Source organism: Radiomyces spectabilis (assembly GCF_025331425.1).
Source record: "Radiomyces spectabilis strain NRRL 2753 chromosome Unknown BYT42scaffold_12, whole genome shotgun sequence".
Taxonomy (NCBI): Eukaryota; Fungi; Mucoromycota; class Mucoromycetes; order Mucorales; family Radiomycetaceae; genus Radiomyces; species Radiomyces spectabilis.
This window is the reverse complement of record NW_026251937.1, coordinates 843,492-862,913: the sequence shown is the minus strand read 5'-3', so window position 1 is coordinate 862,913 and position 19,422 is coordinate 843,492. Positions and strand designations below refer to the sequence as shown.

At 44.9% G+C, this 19,422-nt stretch overlaps 6 protein-coding genes across 6 annotated transcripts; 3 read left to right on the top strand and 3 right to left on the bottom strand.

Annotated features, from left to right (window-relative positions):
* Positions 1-1,189: 1,189 nt before the first annotated feature.
* BYT42DRAFT_502387 (uncharacterized protein) lies at positions 1,190-2,954 on the top strand (the record flags this gene model as incomplete). Its single annotated transcript, XM_051564824.1, has 5 exons — positions 1,190-1,413; positions 1,481-1,712; positions 1,772-2,230; positions 2,300-2,701; positions 2,778-2,954. The coding sequence occupies 5 exons, from the start codon at positions 1,190-1,192 to the stop codon at positions 2,952-2,954; spliced, it is 1,494 nt and encodes a 497-aa protein (XP_051420180.1).
* An 823-nt stretch (positions 2,955-3,777) lies between these two features.
* Positions 3,778-4,539, bottom strand: BYT42DRAFT_502175 (uncharacterized protein; the record flags this gene model as incomplete). The annotated part of the gene is made up of 5 exons (XM_051564812.1): positions 3,778-3,901; positions 3,967-4,069; positions 4,131-4,215; positions 4,291-4,406; positions 4,464-4,539. The coding sequence occupies 5 exons, from the start codon at positions 4,537-4,539 to the stop codon at positions 3,778-3,780; spliced, it is 504 nt and encodes a 167-aa protein (XP_051420179.1).
* Positions 4,425-5,542, bottom strand: BYT42DRAFT_95343 (uncharacterized protein). The gene is made up of 3 exons (XM_051572907.1): positions 5,283-5,542; positions 5,140-5,220; positions 4,425-5,059 (listed from the first exon to the last, which is right to left on the bottom strand). Exons 1-3 carry the CDS (start codon positions 5,441-5,443, stop codon positions 4,582-4,584), a joined length of 720 nt encoding a protein of 239 aa, XP_051420178.1. The 5' UTR covers positions 5,444-5,542; the 3' UTR covers positions 4,425-4,581.
* A 69-nt stretch (positions 5,543-5,611) lies between these two features.
* On the bottom strand, positions 5,612-6,482 carry BYT42DRAFT_502635 (uncharacterized protein; the record flags this gene model as incomplete). Its single annotated transcript, XM_051564842.1, has 4 exons — positions 5,612-5,845; positions 5,906-6,045; positions 6,107-6,137; positions 6,243-6,482. The coding sequence occupies 4 exons, from the start codon at positions 6,480-6,482 to the stop codon at positions 5,612-5,614; spliced, it is 645 nt and encodes a 214-aa protein (XP_051420177.1).
* Positions 6,483-8,233: 1,751 nt separating this feature from the next.
* Positions 8,234-10,405, top strand: BYT42DRAFT_617136 (uncharacterized protein; the record flags this gene model as incomplete). Its single annotated transcript, XM_051572149.1, has 1 exon — positions 8,234-10,405. One exon carries the CDS (start codon positions 8,234-8,236, stop codon positions 10,403-10,405), a length of 2,172 nt encoding a protein of 723 aa, XP_051420176.1.
* Positions 10,406-11,170: 765 nt separating this feature from the next.
* On the top strand, positions 11,171-19,031 carry BYT42DRAFT_617135 (uncharacterized protein; the record flags this gene model as incomplete). The annotated part of the gene is made up of 20 exons (XM_051572148.1): positions 11,171-11,356; positions 11,432-11,566; positions 11,662-11,859; positions 11,930-12,670; positions 12,749-13,035; positions 13,124-14,462; positions 14,561-15,555; positions 15,663-15,870; positions 15,937-15,987; positions 16,062-16,187; positions 16,259-16,729; positions 16,801-16,899; positions 16,981-17,322; positions 17,394-17,662; positions 17,732-17,922; positions 17,980-18,071; positions 18,128-18,237; positions 18,301-18,411; positions 18,482-18,658; positions 18,725-19,031. 20 exons carry the CDS (start codon positions 11,171-11,173, stop codon positions 19,029-19,031), a joined length of 6,435 nt encoding a protein of 2,144 aa, XP_051420175.1.
* Between the last annotated feature and the right edge of the window lie 391 nt (positions 19,032-19,422).

Here is a 19,422-nt window from a genome sequence, read left to right as displayed (position 1 = left end):
GTCTCCCATGACCGAGATATTCCGCCAAGCAAACAATCGGGTGTGAGTGATCGAGAAAAAAATCACCGCCTGGCGGGGGGTGATAACTCGACAAGTATGACCGCAACGGAGCCGTTCCCCGAGTCGATCCTCAGCACTGTAAAATGACCACCATATGACTACGCTATCACACTACGTCATACCTACCTATGCATACGCGACCCCATCTCTGCCTGCAAGGTATTTTACCTGTGTATAGAGAAAAGCCCAATAGAAGGTATTAATTGCTAAATTTAGGATCTAGATTCTCGAATCATTGATACATTTTTAGTCGCTTTTTTTTTGGTTTTTGCTGTGCCGGCATGTCTGACGTGAATGTTTGATAGAGCACTAAACCATAAACAAATGATCGCACTAATGCAGCCATCCGTTTGTGCTTTCGAACCACTTTTTGCTCACTTATTTCATGTTTTTTCTCATTTAGTAGAATTTCCCTTCAGCATGCTCATTAACCAAATGATGCCTGCTCAGCACGTGGACAACCACTGGAACGGAAATCCGGTCACTGCCATCTTTGGCACAACCCAAAAAAAAAGAAGAAAAAGCCACGCTGACTTTTCACAGTCATGCACCACATAGGCTTTTGCATAACGACTTTCCATGCAATCATGACAGCCGATTGAAACGCATGAATAATCGGTGTTTCTCAAATTTGTAGCCATGTGTGCACCAGATACATTTGTTGATAATTTTTCAGCCAGCATAACGTTGGCAACTGTCAAGAACTATAGCAATTTAAAGTACTGTGACGATAATGAATTCATAAGCGGACGCACCTATTCATAATATATTCCTGTGAATACCATTTTTCAAGACCCCATCAATTGAAAAAGGAGGGCGTCAGGGTACCGTTTTTTTCGAAAATATTCAAGCCAGCTTCTTGTATGTTATTTTGCGTTGTCGTCGCCTGTATTACGATGCTTTCTCATTGCCTTGCAAGAAAAGTTGATGCTACTTCTTTTCAGTGAAAAAGTCAGTAACTGGGTCATTTTGGTTCTCCTTGATAAAAAAAAAATAAACCACTGTGTGCTGAATGGAGTTGGAAAACGCGGCTGGCAACACACACAAAAAGAGAATTGCCAAATTTGTGTGTGGTACTCCGACGATTGGCCAGTTTTTTTGTTTCCTGCTTCTGAACCTCTTATTCTCCATGGAAGAGATCCAATCAATTGACAAGGATGTGGACACGCATAGTATTCAGCTAGGCAAAACCCCGCCAACCTTGACTTATTTCTGTGTGTATAATTCATCCTTGAGTCAATCGGAAGAGAACACCAAAGATCAGATCTTGTACTATACAGCCAAAAAGGTCGTTCCTGCTGATGTGAAAATGAAGCAGGTGGGACTCGCTCAAGCCCTCGTCAATTTCACGTCGTAACTATTGCCTATTCACTCGTCTTTTTTTTTTTACCTGATGGTTGTACTAACCCAAACAATCAAGCGCCTTTTCTCCTTCGCAGCTCGCTCAAAATGTGCACACGCAAAAGAATCGCATGGTGTTTCTGCAGCCCGAAGAAGGATTCTGGATCCATATGAGCATTGAACTGGGGATTTTGCGACGCCATATCAAAGACAGCAAGGGAAAAGAAAAATTGGTGACGGAGTACCTCGATGCTTCCTTGAACGACAGAGCACTCGAAGCCGTTTTAAAAGTTGGCTATGAACAGTTTAGAGTAAGCCGTAACTACCTTGTTCAGTACCTCGTCCAATACTTATCATCTTTCATTGATAGCTCTTAAATGGTACATTTGCTTCTCTATTGTATGGAGAAGAGACCTCCTCGCCATCGAAAATGCCGAGCCGGCAGCACATGCGTTCACTGATGCACAGCATTGAAGAATTTTTCTCGGATTGGATTTGGAAACTGGATTTTGATCGCTTGGATACCATGGTGTTTTCGGCCGTTTTCAATGGGGTTCCAAGTTACCCTATTCTTCGATCCACTTATATGCGCGTGCATGAACTTGATCAGTCCATCGTCGACAAATTCCATTCCGCTATTGATCACCTAGTGGTTCTCGACGCGGACGAAGGATCTCTAGTCTATCGATCACCCTCGATAAGCATCAACGATGTCTGTGCGTTGCGAAAATACATATTGAAACGCGTTGAAAAAGGCCTAGCTCAAGATCAAGAACGCGAAAAAAGATTACAGGAACGCAAACTAGCAGCCAGTAAAAGCGACACCAAGGTAAAAACTTCATACAAGCGTATCCTGAATCCGGTTCGTTGGTTTCTTATCATAGTGATAATGATGTAGATGAGCGGCTTCAAACTTCTCACCAAATCGTTTTCACATGCACAAATATTCAATTACTTCTCCTCCTCCGCCTCAAAATCCAACCTCCCTATCCATTCAGCCCCCATTTCCGAAGCCAACTCCACTGAGTCCATACCATCGCTGCCAGCTACCTCACATATCCCACCACAACCTTCTTCACCCACCACCGCAATACCGACCACAGACATGAGAATGACCCAAGGAAAATATTTAACCGGTCTGGTAGAAGATTATTGCATGGATATGGATGGCGAAGAACGATGTATTGCCCGAGCGGAGATTGTCCGTGTTTATCTGAGCAGCAGGTCTGCTCTCGAAAACGCTTCAACTACACCAGAACCTCATGATGGCTTGACGGAATATTTCTTGGTGATATACAAGGTAAGGCATGGGATAAGCGACCTTTTTTTTTCATATAATGTAATACCAACTTGTCTTTTTCTTTTTCAAATCATAGCATCAAAGTAATTTGGTGTGGTCGTTCCTATTGCCATCCTTTAGTGCAGAGGCCCAAGAGATGATCGTTGATGCCTCGTTTTATCCCTCACTAGAAAATCATCTGATTGACCAACACATTGAACCATTAACGGCCACGGTCCTGGAGAACATGCAGACGGCTCAGGAAAAGAGGTAATGTTTTGTGGGTGGATGATGCATCAGGAGGAGAGATGTCTTTTCCCCTGCTAAAACAACAAGATTCAATTTGTTAGTCTGAACCTGGGAAAACATTACAAGTGCTTCTACTATGATAATGCCACGCTCAATATGAAAAGCACCATGGTCGATCAAAAGGGCAAACTCATCTGCAAGTCTTCTCGTCAACAGGATGCTAAATTTTTGGGCGGTATTCCAATGACACAAGACATTTTGCTGCAATTACTCGAAATCAAGAACGATTTTGAAAGGTACAGAACAAAACATGACGCCACTCTTACCTTTCTCCAGTCCATTGATGTCCTGGCTTCTTCCTTAGTTTACCGCGAACCAATGAAATATACACTCGGTCTGTCTCCAATTACTGGATTGCAGGACAACGCGTTTACAATCGCCTTTTGAACACCAAATCTACCACCGAATATTCAGATACAGAAAACCAAAACGTCGATGGAGCACCATCATCCACTCATAACGCCGAAAACATCGTTCAGGAAGCCGAAAGTCGATCGTCCGTGGATAGTCTGCAGCAGGAATCCATGGAAGATTATACCGAAATCTATCTTGTTGCCGCCAAGAAAGATGCCTCATTAGCCAATGTTGAAGGTGGGGTTTTAATCGTGTGGTACCGGTTGATTCTTGCCAATATTAATCAGCAACTTGTAGAGAACTTGCGGAAAATGACAAACTCATTACTCGAAACAATGCATTTGGAATCATAGAGTTTGCTTGTTTTTTTTTATGTACGTTTTTTGATAATAACAGTCATAGCATCATACTTATACAAGGCTTGGCTATGAAAATTAAATATCATCAACATGAATGCAATCGTTGGGCCACGATATTTGGGTGTTTGATACAGTGGTATTTTTTCGTTGATGGAATGCGACCCATCCTTCGCGCCTGGGAGATGCCTTCTTGGCCCATCTATGAAATACCAAGAGTTGAGCAACGCGGCTTCAGTGAAAATGAGATTGCCATACTGCACTTACAATTCTAGAAGGCGACCTCTCTTTAATGCTTCATCGTAGCCTGCTTTGGGAAGGAGGGTTTCGATCATGTCATAAACAGCCGTTGGTTTCGGTTCCGTGAATTCTTTGAATGCAGCAAGACTTATTAAAACTCGAGATCGATCAAAAAGTTATAATCCACATACCTTGGTCGATCCATTGACTGCGAGGCAGCTCAAAATCGATGATAACATCCGGAGATCGTTGATGTCGAAGTTCAAAGCCATCACCCTGTGAAGGATCATGCAGCATACATTATTAATACAGATGGTCATGTCATGTTTCACAAAGAGCAGCAATACTGACCTTTTTAAACATGAGCAGGATCTCTTTTGCCGAACTGAAGTATGGGCTTGGTTGATCCAGTTGTACGTTATTGATCGATTTCTTGAACCATACCAAATTTTCTACATATTTACAACCTAAAGGATACTATCGTCAGCAGCAGTACTCCAGCCATAAGGTTCTTTAGGACATACCAAGCGTATACATCATCCTTACGACATCTGCTTGTATTAATTTATGCACCCAGACAAAGACGAGCCCAGCTGTCATTTTGTCTAGCACTTTTTCTAAGAGGGATGCCTAAAGAGTGCTTCAAAATTCAGTAACGTCCCTATGAAAAATCGCTTTGATCTGAAGACACTTTACCACGTCTTGAAGATTCCAGTGACAGTGACCATCGTTTCTGCCATCTTTGACATAAAATTCCCACGGCGGATCTACCAAAATTCCCTCCAAAGGCGATTGGTGCGTTTCGTCTGATGATCCTTTATCTACAACCGCATCCAGTACGCCTAAACAGTCCTTGATATCTTCAAGTTCGTAGTAATGTATCCGTTCGTCGTTTGTTTTGCGTGTCTGTGCAACCGATAGTGGCGTAATCTGCTTTACACCGCTGTAAAGATCGTTGGGTATTCTGACATTCGAAATAAGTTCATCGGGGGTATCGATCTTTAGCTTTTTCACGCCTGCAAAAAATCGCGACAAAGAAGCTTGCTGAGTACGTGCTTGTGGTTTGACCGTTTCTGTCTCTGATGGGGCTGTCTTTTGCCAATTCTTATTCCTCAGTAACCTGGAATATCAAAACATGTCAGAGAAAAAAAAAAAAAAAAGGTGTGTTGCGAAGAGGAAATAATCATAAAGATTGCTTACATTTCGGTGGTGGCGAGACCACGACGCCATGCTTGCTTCGCATGCCAATAGGCCTCGCGTGTTTCCTTGTCCAAGTAAGATCTAAAAAGATCAATATCAGAAAAAGCCCAAAAGATAGATTCCAGTAAAAGTAGCCATCTTACTTCATGAATTCCTGGTAATGCTGAAGTTTCTCTTTCCATTCGGCTTCCCAATCACGAGGAGCGATCCGTAGATGAGCTATTTCCGGCTCGGTGCTTTCCAATAGGAAATCGTTATCATCGTCGAGTTCAGCAGATGATCGTTTCACCGGCTGTCTTCTCATTAAATCTGAAAGTGGGGACCTCTTCGTCGATATGGATTTCGCCACTCGAGGTGCTGCTTTCGGCTTGGGTGGTGCTATAGATCGAACTGTCGCACTACAACAGTAAAAATCATCCAATGAAAGTATGAATACCGCTGCAGCTTTTCAAGACACCTTTTCTGTTTACTATTACCATCCGCTTCGATTATGAAATTCTTTGAGCCATGCATCCACATCTTTCTCCACTGCCTTGACCTCGTCCTCCTTCCATTCAGGTCCCAGATCGGTGGTGGGAACCTCTCCAGCAGGTGCCCGTTCCTTATGTATTTGTTTGAGTTTACCATCCACTACAGCATAAGATTCATCCTGAAGCTTGTTTTCGCTAACAAGCTTCCTGTAGTAATTCATACATTGGTATCCCACCTACGATTAGCACAACATGTCAGCACGGTTGTCTCTGCACCGTTTCTACGATGGACTTACTCTGTGTGGGATGCCCTTGCTGAATAAACCCCATGATGCACCAATCTTCCATCCACGAGAAACCCATTCATCGTATCGTTTCATGAACAAGACATGCTCTGATTTCGACCAGCCACCATTCTGCTGTCCCTCTCCAGGAGCTAGAGAGCTAGATCAATAACATATACTACCCGATCCACTGTTCCCTGATTTTTTACTTACTGACAAACCGGTAGTAATAACCTTCCGGATTCTATCTCGGTAAAAAAAATAAAAAATAAAAAATAAAAATAAAAATAAAAAAAAGGCCTCGTCAGATTGAACCCAATATTCGCTGTGCATTTTGTTTCGATCCTACCAAATAGCGGCCTTCCCATGCTTTGATGCGTGAAGCCTGCCATGTCTTGACACAATTCCGGGTAAACACATCTTCGCCGACCATTTTCCGTTTCGCCGGTAGTACGGTGGATGGAGTCTCGTCTGTGTTGTTTGATTCCTCGGATACAGACAGCTGCTCCAATCGTGGTGTTTGTTGATCTAAAGTTTCCAAGTCTGGTGTCTCGGCGGGTTTCTCGTTATGTTGGATCCGCTCCTCCATGTCTATTGAAGATCGCCACAACTTGTCGTCCATAAAGTCGTCGTCATTGTCGAGATTATCGTATGTCGTTGCTTGTTCGTCGAGATCCATAAAATCCGAGTCTGATTTTGGCATTGATGCATTGGTTACTTCTGTCAAGGGAACTACTAAATCAACCGCCTTTTTCCCTTTACCCTGATCCATCATTAGGAATATATGTTTAGAGTGCGTCATGAAAGGACCCGTGGGCAAGCAAGTTACCTCCATCGGGGGTGCCGATTCCAGATCAACGGTGGGTGTGGGTGCATAGGATGTGATTTTCCTGTTCTTTGACAAAGACAAGCTCAAGAGTTTGGGCGGCTTGGACGATTCGCCGACTTTGGAATGCCAATCCATGTTTGTAAAAGAATGGTGAAAGATCCGGTGACAGAACAGAAAACGCGTCTGTGAAAACAACGCGCCCTTTCTTTTTTTTTGATATGATGCGCGTGGCGGGCCTCGAAATTGTCAACAGGCGGTGCATGTCTGCCTATTGAGAAATCACCTGGATACTGTCTTCTGATTATCAAACTTTTCCAGCGGTTTCTTCTTGCATACATAGGCGGAAAAACTATCATAGTTTTGGAATACAGCGTACTTCCCAAGGGGTTGGGCGTATCCCATTTGATGTTGAAACAAAGTCAATAAGGGTTGTGTTGGGCACGACACACAATCGTGGTGGTCTGTGTTGAATCATGCTTTTACAGAATACCATGGTAAATCATTGAGCCGTTGTCAAACGTCTCAGTGCCCCATTTTACAGAGGTATTTGCACATGTACGAGTACATACGGGTTGTTAAAAACAGTAGAAATTTCACAGAGTGGCACATGCGGTGTACGTTCCACCAATTCGGGAGCGCTAGTTTATTTTGGATGTATGAGTCCCCTTTATCTAATACCGCTTTAAACAAAGTACAGCAAAGAAAGTTGCGCGAAAATGCTTGCGAACATGCCTGTGAAAGTTTTACACAAAGAGAAATCGAGGAAATCAAATAACTTTGGATTACCTGGAATTACGCAAAAATGCGATTGCTTACAAAAAGAGCGGACTATTACTTTGTGCAAGTGCTTATTTTTAATCTTTTTTTTTTTTTTTTTTTTTTTTTTTTTTTTTTTTGCTGTCATGCAAATTTTTGGCGGATTTTAGGCACCACGCAATGGTTGAGCGAATGCGATGCGACTTGTGCATCCTCTTAAATTTCTCAATGGTGTTCCAAAGTGATACAAACAGGACCTGAAAAAAAAGACTAGGGCATCATGAGACGGAATGTTGTGGCAAGTCAAGGTTGACTGATAGAACCGGGCTCCAAAAAATTTGCGTGAAACAAGAAAAAATGACCCACTCTGGAGCACAGGTCATCATAATTTATTATATGCCAACGTCGTGCTGTCATACCTATTGTTGAGAAGTGTTAAACAGCATAGCCAATCATTGTGCGTTATGGGAAACAGTGCCGTTTGGCAAAAACAGCAGGTGATTCTATTTTTTACAGTTGGGCAATGCGGAGCATTTTAGCGGCAGCACCGTGAGACGGATTACCTGAACAGGCAACCCCTATTTTTCGAGGGACACGACAAGAAGATTCAAATACAGGATGTTGACCATTTTAACGCTTTTTTTTTCTTTTGGTTCCTTGCAGTGCACCCGGTAGCTGCGTCCCTTTCCAGTCCTTTCCCTACTTGTACATGTTGTATTCTTAACTAAAAAAAAGTGGCCTTTTCGATCATCAGCATGTTACCATGGTGCATCCTTGTTCTTTCCATTCAAGCAGCATGCGCGAGCCGAATATACCACACCGCAACCCAACTACCCAACGGCACGATCCGCATTCAAGGCGGCATCACCAATCTATCCGACTTTACCTATGCGACCACCGACTTGGTCTTGCACATTCACCGCGATGCTTTTGTTCACTTTGATCAGTATCCGAGTTTACCTGTCAGTGGCCAAACCGCGCATTGGCATAAAAATGCACTAGTTTCATTCTTTGGTTTACAATCGTACCGTGCACCGGCACCTCCTATTTCAATTAATCTGACGGATCCGGATCCCTTGAACGATCGACAGCCTCCACTCCGTTACAGTCATACATCCACACAAATAAACGACACTGTTTATGTTATTGGTGGACGATCCCATCAGACTGTTTACGGCGATCTCTGGAAAATGAACTGGAAAAGCTGGACTTTACTTGACAATCATTTATTTCCTCAGGGCATCTTTGGTCACTCCGCTTTGGCTTACCGCCATTGGATTTTGTCGTGCTTCGGATCCACTCAAGGCCATGAACAGGGAGGATGCACATGGCTCGATACGAGAACCTTGCTATCCACCACTGCAAAACTATCCACGACCTTGCCCCCGCGAACGCATGCTACCATGACACTTGTGCCTGGAACCCATCGCGCCATAGTGTTTGGAGGGCGGTTTGGCGATACTTTTCTAGACGATGTTTGGGAACTCGACTTGGAATCGCCATTGGCAACCATTGGTTGCAAAAGGGTCGGATCGGCACCTCAGCCTCGTGCAGCCCATGCAGCTGTAGCGATCGACGATACGACGATCATGTTTTTTGGAGGACAAATTTTGCCTTTGGCACTTGCCGACATGCACCCACTCTTCTGGAATACTGCTACACAATCATGGGGCCCATCGGTAAAAGTGCGACACTTTGTAACCAAACGTGAGCTGGAAAGCGACCTGGTCCAAAGTCAAGCGTCCAATGGAGATGGCGACGGTGGTTTAAGTAAAGGCGCTATTGGCGGGATCGTCGTAGGTATTTTAGGATTGCTGGGTCTAGCCATTGGGTTCTTTGTATGGTCTTATCAACAACGTCGACAAGCGCGGTACGACCATTCCAGAGCAGCTCGATTCAGTCTTTCTCCGCCCGGTACATCAAAAACACCCGCTAGTCTGGAATCTGCACGTCACTCTACAGCGCATGCATCGACGCAGCGTCAGTCGGTTCATGATGAACACCCCATGCTACAGTTACGATCCTATGATCAAGCCAATCGAGCAAGCACCGGGTCCTTCGGATCCATTTTGGGCCGCTTTCACCGCGAAAGCATGCAAGCGCAAGCACCACCGCAACTATCTCTCGCGGAGACGAAGCAAGTGGAGTATGTGGAACCGCAAGAGCCTCCGGTCGCCGTTCAGCGACAAAATTCTACGGGAACGACTTGCAGTCCTTTACTGACGATTAGTAGCACCGATCATTCTATCAACCCATCGACGGATTTATCACCCATCACCAAAGAGAATACAAAGGAGGGCAACGGGATCCATGGAAAAAAACGACGGGAAAGCTTGACGCTGAAACAGATGACACTGAACATGTTTGGATCCCGTCGAAACAGTGAGGAAGTCGATACTGCATTGTCGGCTGCTGCGTCAACGAATTTATTTAAACGGTATCCGTCAACCATCATCGACGGTGATCATCGCGTATCGTTCGCCCGAAGACGTTCCAGTCTGTTCGGTTTACGCACATCCAAACTGTTACAACTACCTGGAACCGCCACGCATGATATCGACGCTCAAGCCAATGTTCGAAAACGCCCTTCATTGCAATCACGTGCGTCGTTGGGAGCCAAATCGGTGGCTTCCGTTCAGTGGGTGGAATTTAACAACGATATGGATTACAAAAAAAGCTGGAATATGATGACGCCTCATCTGGCCGTTATGAATCCGCGACGGAGTATGACCATTGCCAGTAGTTGTCGCACGAGTTACTACGACGGTAGCAGTAACTCTGATCTGGTGCCTTACAGTCCTTCATTTAGTCCGGATCATTATCGCCTAAGTGACAGAGAAGCCATGTCGTGGGGCGATGATCTGGTAGCTCGTCTTAATGACCACTATCGGCAGACCGAGACGTCTTCAAGGCACAGCGGAGCATAGATACGAGTAAGGTGACACTAAAAATCAAACATGCACAGCGGGTTTCTGTATATGTATATCCTTTGGAACGATTTCCAACGAAAGCGAAAATGACACGAACATAGACCTTTTTCATATTTAAAATAATCAAAAGCTCAAATAACGTACATTTTTTTGCATGGTTTTTCATGCATTAACCCAACCTCTGTTTCTCCAATACCGTGCAAGGCTTCGTAATTGAAATGAACAAAGACCTTGCCTACAACCTAACCACAAAGACCTTGCTTTTGATCGTGCCTTTTCGTGTTGTTATTATGTTCTTTTGTTTACACAGCCTCAATTATTGCTTCGCTTATCGTCAAATGAAATCGGACTTGGCACGCCAAGATTCTAAATGCGGATAAGCAAGCCAGCGCCATCCCGATGTCAATGACGCAAATGGCTGTTGGGTGGTGGCGGGTCGGCAATTGGCGGAGAAATGGGAAACTGACAGAGCACAGGCATTTTCTCAGCGCGGTTTTTGAGGGGGTGCTTTTTCTTTTTTCTATTTCATATTCTGGTCACAGCTTGTATTCTCGTCTTCTTTTTGTGCTGTATCAAAAAGTACTTTTTCACACTCACTGGTAAGCGGTCCCGACACGCAATGCGACCGTAATAACGTATCTCCTTGCTAACGTTTTGTCTCTGTTCATGGGTGGAATATACGCAGGTCAATTACGAAACATTGTCGATTCCAACGCAACCCACAAAAAAAAGTTTCCGTCTTTTTGATTTCTTACTCGAACAATGACGGGCACCCTGCGGCATAGAAATGCCCCACCGAGTGTCCGTGGTAGGCTCGTTTTGTATTGGATGGGCCTATTGATTGCGGCGCTGGCCGCCTCAGTTCAGGTTGCAGCTCAGCAGGTCACCGTGCAGAGAAGCGGCTTCGAGAACACACCGGAAAAGTTTTTCTATTTCAAAGAATCAGAGGTACAATACCGAGACTTGGAGATCGTTGGAAAAAAAGGCAATGAAGGATATGTGAGCTCATCCAGATACAAACAGGTCATATTATGGTTGGATGGTGCGTCCCATAACGTTTGGCGCTCAGATGATCTTGGCAAGAAATGGTCCTCTGTAAAAGATATCCCTGATAATGAAGCCCATTTTATATATGAACATCCCTTTGACAATAACAAGGTGAGAATCGGCATTCATCGATTGAGAAACGGAGTGGGATCATGGACCATATAGTTAACCTCGCTGACTGTCGCGGTCACGTTTCATTGAATAAGGCTTACATCCTGGGAAAACATACACATCACTGGAAGACTTCCGACCGAGGCGCTACGTGGCAGCCTTTTGAAACGCCGGTGGAGCCGGCGGCCTCGTATCCACATTTGGCATTCCACGCTGAACGATCAAACTATGTTTTATTTACCGGTTTCAAGTGTAAATTTGGTGGATTATCCGGCTTTGATTGCCATAGTGAGGTAAAAAAAAAAAGATCGGTTGATTGTTTCGTTTTGTTGTAAAACGATGCTAAATTGAACGCTGGGATAGGTCTATTATACCCTGAATAATTTTGAGGAGTTGAATTTATTGCGTACACATACCACCTCTTGTATTTGGTCCCTTTCAAGCCGTCAGTTCCAGAACGCGCCGGTAAAGGAAATCATGTGTGTCGAGTCACCACGGAAAAGTGGGCTCGTCAGTTTACTCAATCCGGATGAATTGCGGCTTGTTCAATCCGAAGACTTTTTCCATTCGGAGCAACCCGTCAACTTTGGAACGGGCACCGACGTTCGTGGCGTCATTGCCGTCAGTGCCGTCAACAAGTTCCTGGTGGCAGCTGTCAAGCCATCGCCCACACAATCGGATATGGATCTGTACATTTCGGAAGATGGAGAAAATTGGCACGAAGCCGTGTTTCCCGAAGGATCCGCGTTGCACGAAAAAGCGTTCACCATTGTCGAATCCACCGGTGCCTCCTTGCTGGTAGACGTCCTTGCAGGCAACAGTGAGAGTTTTGGTTCATTGTACAAGTCCAACTCGAACGGTACCTTTTTCGTCAAGAGCTTGGAAAACACCAATCGCAACACCATGGGCATCATCGATTTCGAGCGAATGCAAGGCGTTGAAGGTATCATGATTGCAAACACTGTAACCAATGCCAAGGAAGTCGACAGCGGCAATAGAAAACGTCTTCAAACCCGCATGAGTTTCGACGACGGCGCTCATTGGACACTCATCACTAATGTCAAAGATACAAATGGAAATAATATGCAATGCTCAGAATCAGAGGTATACTCTTCTTTCTTTTTTGGTGGGGGGGGTGTTTCCCTTTATACTGTTCGATTCACCCACACATCTGAAAACTAGTGTGCTCTTCACATGCATTCGGTCACTTCCCCACACAACATTGGCCAAGTGTTTACTTCCAATTCTGCCGTCGGTGTGATGATGGGTGTTGGTAATTTTGGCCAGCATTTACTGGAATACGAACAATGTGATACCTACCTGTCCGTTGATGGAGGTCTCCACTGGAAAATGGTTCGTGAAGGAGCTCACAAGTATGAGTTTGGTGACATGGGTACCCTGATCGTTCTTGTGGATGATGAACGGGAAACCGATCACATCTGGTGGAGTAAAGATCGAGGCAATAGCTGGTAAGTCCATCCGAACCTGCAGTGGCAAATGTCCGGTGTCATGGAATAAATGGCAGATTAACACGGTTTGTTTTTCCCCGTAATGTAGGCAGAAACAGGAGCTTGGCACGACCATTCGTGCACGTTTGCTTACGACGGATCCTAAATCGACATCGCGAAATTTCTTGCTGGTAGGAAGAGCTCAACGATCGGAGAGTAGCCCCTACCAGGCAATCCATTTGGATTTTACCCAGATGTATCCTCGTCAATGTGTTTTGGATGAAGGAAATGATCAAAAGAGCGATTTTGAGAAATGGTTTGCCCGAGACTTGACTCCCGGTCCTGACTGTTTGATGGGTCACGAACAGATGATGTATCGTCGAAAGGCCGATCGCGATTGTTACGTCGGCAACGATTTCCGTGATCCCGTGATGGAAATGAAGCCATGTCCGTGTACGGAAGCCGATTATGAATGTGATTACAACTTTCAACGTTCATCCGATGGTAAATGTGTCCGCATTGGTCCTGATCGGGTACCCGCCGAATTGTGCGTGAGCGGCGACGATACGTATCCTGGCTCCAGCGGTTATCGTTTGATTCCAGGCAACACGTGCGATGTTTCGGCAGGCAAAAAATTGGATGAACCCATCGATCGGAGCTGCCGCGAGAACGCCAAAATGCCCAGTACTTCGCGCCCTTCCAATGGCTTAGCCAAACCGTCCGATGACGATATTCAGACTCATCAAACGATCTTTGCCGATGAAATTGATCAGTTCATGTATTTCAAGGATTCACCGGCGATGCTACTTCGACTTCGCAATGGCGAATTGTGGCGATCGGAAGAACATGGGATCAGGTGGCATCGCGTGCTCGAAAACGAAGGAAGAGTACGAAGCTTTGTCATGCATGAATTTGATAACTCGCGAGCTTACGCGGTGATGGACAACGAAATCTACAGTTCCAAAGATCAAGGCGCCTCATGGGAGCGTATTCAAACCCCTTTACCTCCCAGCAAGCACACCTCGCAGGTGCTCGATTTCCATCCCCAGGAAAAAGATTGGTTACTGTTCATTGGTGATGCCACGTCCACCCCACGTCATTCGGAAGGCTTCATTTCGAGAAATCACGGCGGTCGATGGGATGCGCTCGACATGTACGTCGAAAAGTGTATCTTTGGCCGTGACTCCAAATACGACATTGAAAAGGAGACCGTGTATTGTTCTGCGTACGAAAAGAATCTTGTCAACGACAACCTCAAGCTGATGCGTACAGTGGACTGGGGACGAAGCATAGAAGTCTTGTTTGAACGCGTGGTGGAGTTCTTTGTGATTGAAGATTTCATGGCCGTCGCATCAAGCCAACATGGTGATCTTTCACTGTATGTCAGTATCAACGGTCGCACCTTTGCCGAAGCTCAATTCCCCCCGGATCAATACATCGATCGCAATGTAAGTACTCACTCTCTGGATACATCTGATTTTCCATCTTTCCATCAGGAACGGTAGTAGTAGAAAAACATGGCTTACCTGTATTTTTTCATTTCTAGACTTTTACCGTTCTGCAATCCACTACGCATTCCATTCTTCTCAACATTTTCAAATCCGTCAACTTTGGTAAAGCTCACGGTGCACTGTACAAGTCCAACGACAATGGCACCTTTTATCATTTGGCGCTGGACAACACCAATGGTGACGCGTTAGGGTTCGTGGATTTCGAAAAAATGCAAAGCATTGACGGAATCATCTTGGCAAATCAAGTCATGAATGCGGATGAGCTGGTGGGCAACCGGGATGTTTCAAAAAAAGTGCGTACCATGATCAGTTGGGATGACGGCAGTCAATGGCAACCATTGTCACCACCCCACCAATTCGATTGCAATGGCAAAGATTGTACACTCAATTTGCACAGTCGCACGGATATTCACGGTCCCGGGGCTATCTTCACCGCGAGCGGCGCTCCTGGTCTTGCCATGGGTGTCGGTAATGTCGGACCCTCTTTGCTGCCTTATGAGCAGAGCAACACATTCCTGACGCGCGATGGAGGCCATAACTGGGTTCAGGTCGTGGAAGGCGAACATCTTTACGAATTTGGCGATCAAGGCTCGTTGCTCGTGATGGTGAACGATGAAGGCCCTACGAACGAATTACTCTACTCATGGGATCAAGGCGAGAATTGGCATTTCTACAAATTCTCGTCGGTCCCCATTCGTGTGAACGCACTTACCACAGATCCCAAGTCTACCACGCTACGATTCATTATCATTGGCCACACGCGCGACCATCAGCGATCGCAGGTCATCATTGTCGCCGATTTTGCAAACACAAAACGTCGCGCTTGCAATCTCGATAAACACAATGACGAAAAGAGTGATTTTGAACGATGGATTCCCAAAGACGATGACGGCGATGACGCATGTTTGTTGGGCAAGAAAACGGTTTATTGGCGAAGAAAGAAAGATCGCGTTTGCATCGTAGGCAACAAGTTCCAAGAACCTGAAGTGATTCAAGAAAACTGTGAATGCCGTGACATCGATTATGAATGGTAAGTATAACAGATCTCCATTTCGTCCCTTCACCCAAAAGTAGTTGATGGTAAAAAATGGCATTCTCACTTTTTTTTTCTTCTCCTCTTTGGCGTGCCATGACTAGCGATTTTGGTTTCTGGCGTAACGATGAGGGTAAATGCGTCTTTTATGGTCGCCATCCTGATCGGCCAACGGATTGTAAAGCTGGAAAGAAGTTCAAGGGACGATCTGGATATAAAAAGATCGCCAAGAGCTCATGTACTGGCGGTATTAACTTGGAAAAGGAACAAGAATGGGATTGCGGTGAAGGCGGCGATATCCAATCCACAAAGGTAGGCGAACTTTTTCAGAAAAAAAATCCAAAAAGTTATTTACAATTACATTGTTGTTGTTCTCAGCATGAATTTACCGATCGTATTGTGGATTACATTTACTTTACTGATACAGACGTAAGTTGATGCGTATGATCATGGAAAAGATTTGAGGCAAAAGATGTACTGATGTTCGGGGTAATCTATACTAGAGAGTTTTTGTACGCACCGCCGATGGTGAAATTTGGAGAAGTGATAATGATGGTCGTCAATGGAAAGAAATGTTCCCGGGCACCAACGTGATTGCCATCTATCAAAACCCTCATTTCGAAGAACGGGTAAGTGGAGCGACGGGAAGATGAACATGAAGGAGGAGGACTCACGGAGGCTCAAATGATTACACGAATAGGCATACTTCATCACGGATGGAAAGATTCACTACAGCACTCAAGATAAAGGCAGCAACTTTGACGAAATGTCGGTGCCACTGGTACCGGTGATGAATCTTCAGGGCACCGTACTCCAGTTCCACAAAAACGAACCCGATTACCTACTTTATTTGGGCGAAAGTGATTGCGCCGACTTTTTCTCTTTCAACTGTCATTCGCAAGCGTTCTATTCACGAGATAACGGACGATCATGGCATGCCATTGACACTTACATCCGCAATTGCATTTGGGGCCGTGATGGCGGAATTGAAAGCGCGGATCATGATTCCATCTTTTGCGAACAGTATCGTGAAAAGTCGGGTAATCAGCGGTCTTTCTTCACCAATCCCGTCCAGTTCATTTCTTCCAACGACTTTTTCTCCACGAGAAATTATCTGTTCGATGACATTGTGGGCGTTGCTGTCTTTGGAAAGTTCTTGGTGGTGGCAGCAGTAAGTGATATCAACCGGTTAAAGCGATGCGCCATGTCTAACTGTCGTACTTGTTCTCTTGCTTTCTCAAGTCAAACATTGGTGGCGCCACATTGCGTCTTCACGTGAGTCTGGACGGTAAAACATTTGCCCCAGCTACCTTCCCTGCCTCTTTTGATCTGTCGCCAGAGGTAAATCAAATTTGTTACAATCTTTTTTTTTTTCTTTTTTTTTTGGCTGAGTATGCAACAAACGGCTCATGCTGGTTTTAGGCTTTCACCATCATGGAGTCTGCCAATTCAATGTGGATTCATGTATCGACCAACACGCACAAGGGCAGCGAATATGGCAACATTTTCACATCCAATTCCAATGGCACATATTTCGTCTTGTCGTTGGAGAACGCCAACCGTAACGAACTCGGCATCGTGGACTTTGAGAAAATGCAAGGTATCGAAGGTATTGCCCTCGCAAACAAGGTGACAAATCCTAGTCGTGCGAATGGCGGTGACCCAAAGAAACTGGCTACGGTGAAAACTGCCGACGCAGGTGCCCACTGGGTGCCTTTGGATCCTCCGGAAGTGGATAGCAATGGCAAGAAATACAACTGCCATGTGAGTAGAGTAAAGCCAAAGCCATGGAAAGAATGTGCGTTTCTAACAAGTGATGCGGTTTGATCTTGTAGGGTAACCCATGCAGTCTACATTTACACGCTTATTCGGAACGTAAGAACACGCGGGATCTCTTTAGCACGTCCAGCGCGGTGGGCTTGATGGTCGGTGTCGGTAACGTCGGCAGTGATCTCCTGCCTTATCGTGATGGCGATATGTTCTTGACCCGCGATGCCGGCAAAACCTGGTTCGAAGTCTACAAAGGTGCCCACTTGTGGGAATTTGCCGATCAAGGCGCCCTACTGATTTTGGTAGACGATGAAGATGCGACCAATAGCGTCAAGTAAGAAAGCAAATCTCTTCCACATCGATCACACCCCCTCGATATTGATTTTCCATTTTTTTTTCTCAGATACACTACGAACGAGGGACTCTCATGGAATGTTTACGAATTTGCCAAAAAGAACGAAAAGGTGAAAGTAGATGATATTATCACGCAACCAGACGGCACCAGTCAAAAATACGTATTGTTCGGTACAGAGCGTGGCACGGGCAAATATGTAGGATATCATATTGATTTTAGCGCCATTCATCCCACCAAATGTAAGTGTGATTCATGATATCGTGATGGTCTGCTCGGCTCATTCCGTTTTGTGACAGGTAAACTGGATCTTGATCATCCGAACGACGATGATTTCGAACTATGGAGCCCTGAGGATACCCGCGGTGAAGCATGTCTGTTTGGCCGTGAGGTAAGTGCTACAGGTGATCTCTTTTATTACAAGTTTACTGATCTTGATTATGACAGACGAAATATTATCGACGTATTCGGGATCATGATTGTTACATTGGCGAACGATTGGTCCAACCTCGTGAAGAAGTTCGTAACTGCACCTGTACGCAAGAGGACTTTGAATGGTAAGCTGATTTGAATAATCAGTCATTGTATCGTTGGTTAACAGGCCGTCTTTTTTTACCCAGTGATTTCAACTATGTACGAGACAAGAACAATAAATGTGTTTTGGTGCCTGGCCTTTCGGCGCTGGTTCCCGAATGTGATGGTACCATCGATTTCTTCTATGAACCCACAGGGTAAAGATCGAATCGATTGTTATTCAAAAAATGGGGCAATGGATGTGACTAACATGGTGTCCTTTTACAGTTATCGCAAGATTGCTGCTTCTACCTGTGTAGGTGAGGAAGATTTCTTGGGTAAAAAGCATTGGTGTCCTGGCAAGAAACGATCACGCACCATGTGGCCATTGTATGTTTTCGCTCCCATGGTTGGAGCTGGCCTGCTGTTTGCTTGTCTTTATTATCGCAAACACGGTCGCATTGGGTAAGTCAAAAAAATATATCACAGGTCTAATGAGCAACGTGAATCACTCAATCGTTGCATCTATAGACGCATTCGTCTTCCGGACAGTGCACGACCATCTGGCAATGTGTTATCCCATCCTTGGGTAACGAAAATCTTTGCTGCGGCGGTGGTGATTCCTGCAGCGCTGATTGGTCTTATTTCACGCATCCCACTGCCTCAGTCATGGTCGGATCTGAATATTTTCCGTCGTTTCAATCTCTTCAATAGACAGAGAGGTCCTCGATACAGCCCGCTCGGGCAAGACGAACAGACCGACGTTCTGTTGGATGATTATGATGGTTCGACAGAACATTTGATCGATGAAGCCGAAGAAGATGCCGACGAATTGTAAGAAATAATAAATCGAAAAGGAGCCCATTTCTCCATTTTTTGTAAATTGCAAGATTCAACACATTTTTTTTTCCTCACTTGAAATCTCTTGAATTGAATGCGTACGCATAACTGATAAGAAAGACTCTTTTTATAAATGGCCATTTGACATGGATTTCATTGAAACCATGTTGCTTAAACCATATTCTCGACTCAAAATGCTGGTTTGAGTGATATTGGTCTACTTGTTTCCATTATGACCTGAGATTATTGAAGCAGGGCTGCACATTGTGACATGGTGATAAGAAAAAAAAAATCGTTCGGCCAATCAACAAATTGTGCCTTGGTCCAGCAATGCGAATTGGGTGCCAAAACAGCAGGTTTTGTCTGCGTCTCCGCCAATGGCGATGCAT

Excerpts from the sequence above, each read along its gene's own strand:
- BYT42DRAFT_95343 (XM_051572907.1), bottom strand. The coding sequence starts at position 5,443 with ATGAGAAGACAGCCGGTGAAACGATCATCTGCTGAACTCGACGATGAT. Across the intron at positions 5,221-5,282 it reads CATTACCAGGAATTCATGAA|ATCTTACTTGGACAAGGAAA; the intron begins GTAAGATGGCTA and ends TGATCTTTTTAG. Across the intron at positions 5,060-5,139 it reads GGTCTCGCCACCACCGAAAT|GTTACTGAGGAATAAGAATT; the intron begins GTAAGCAATCTT and ends TTGATATTCCAG.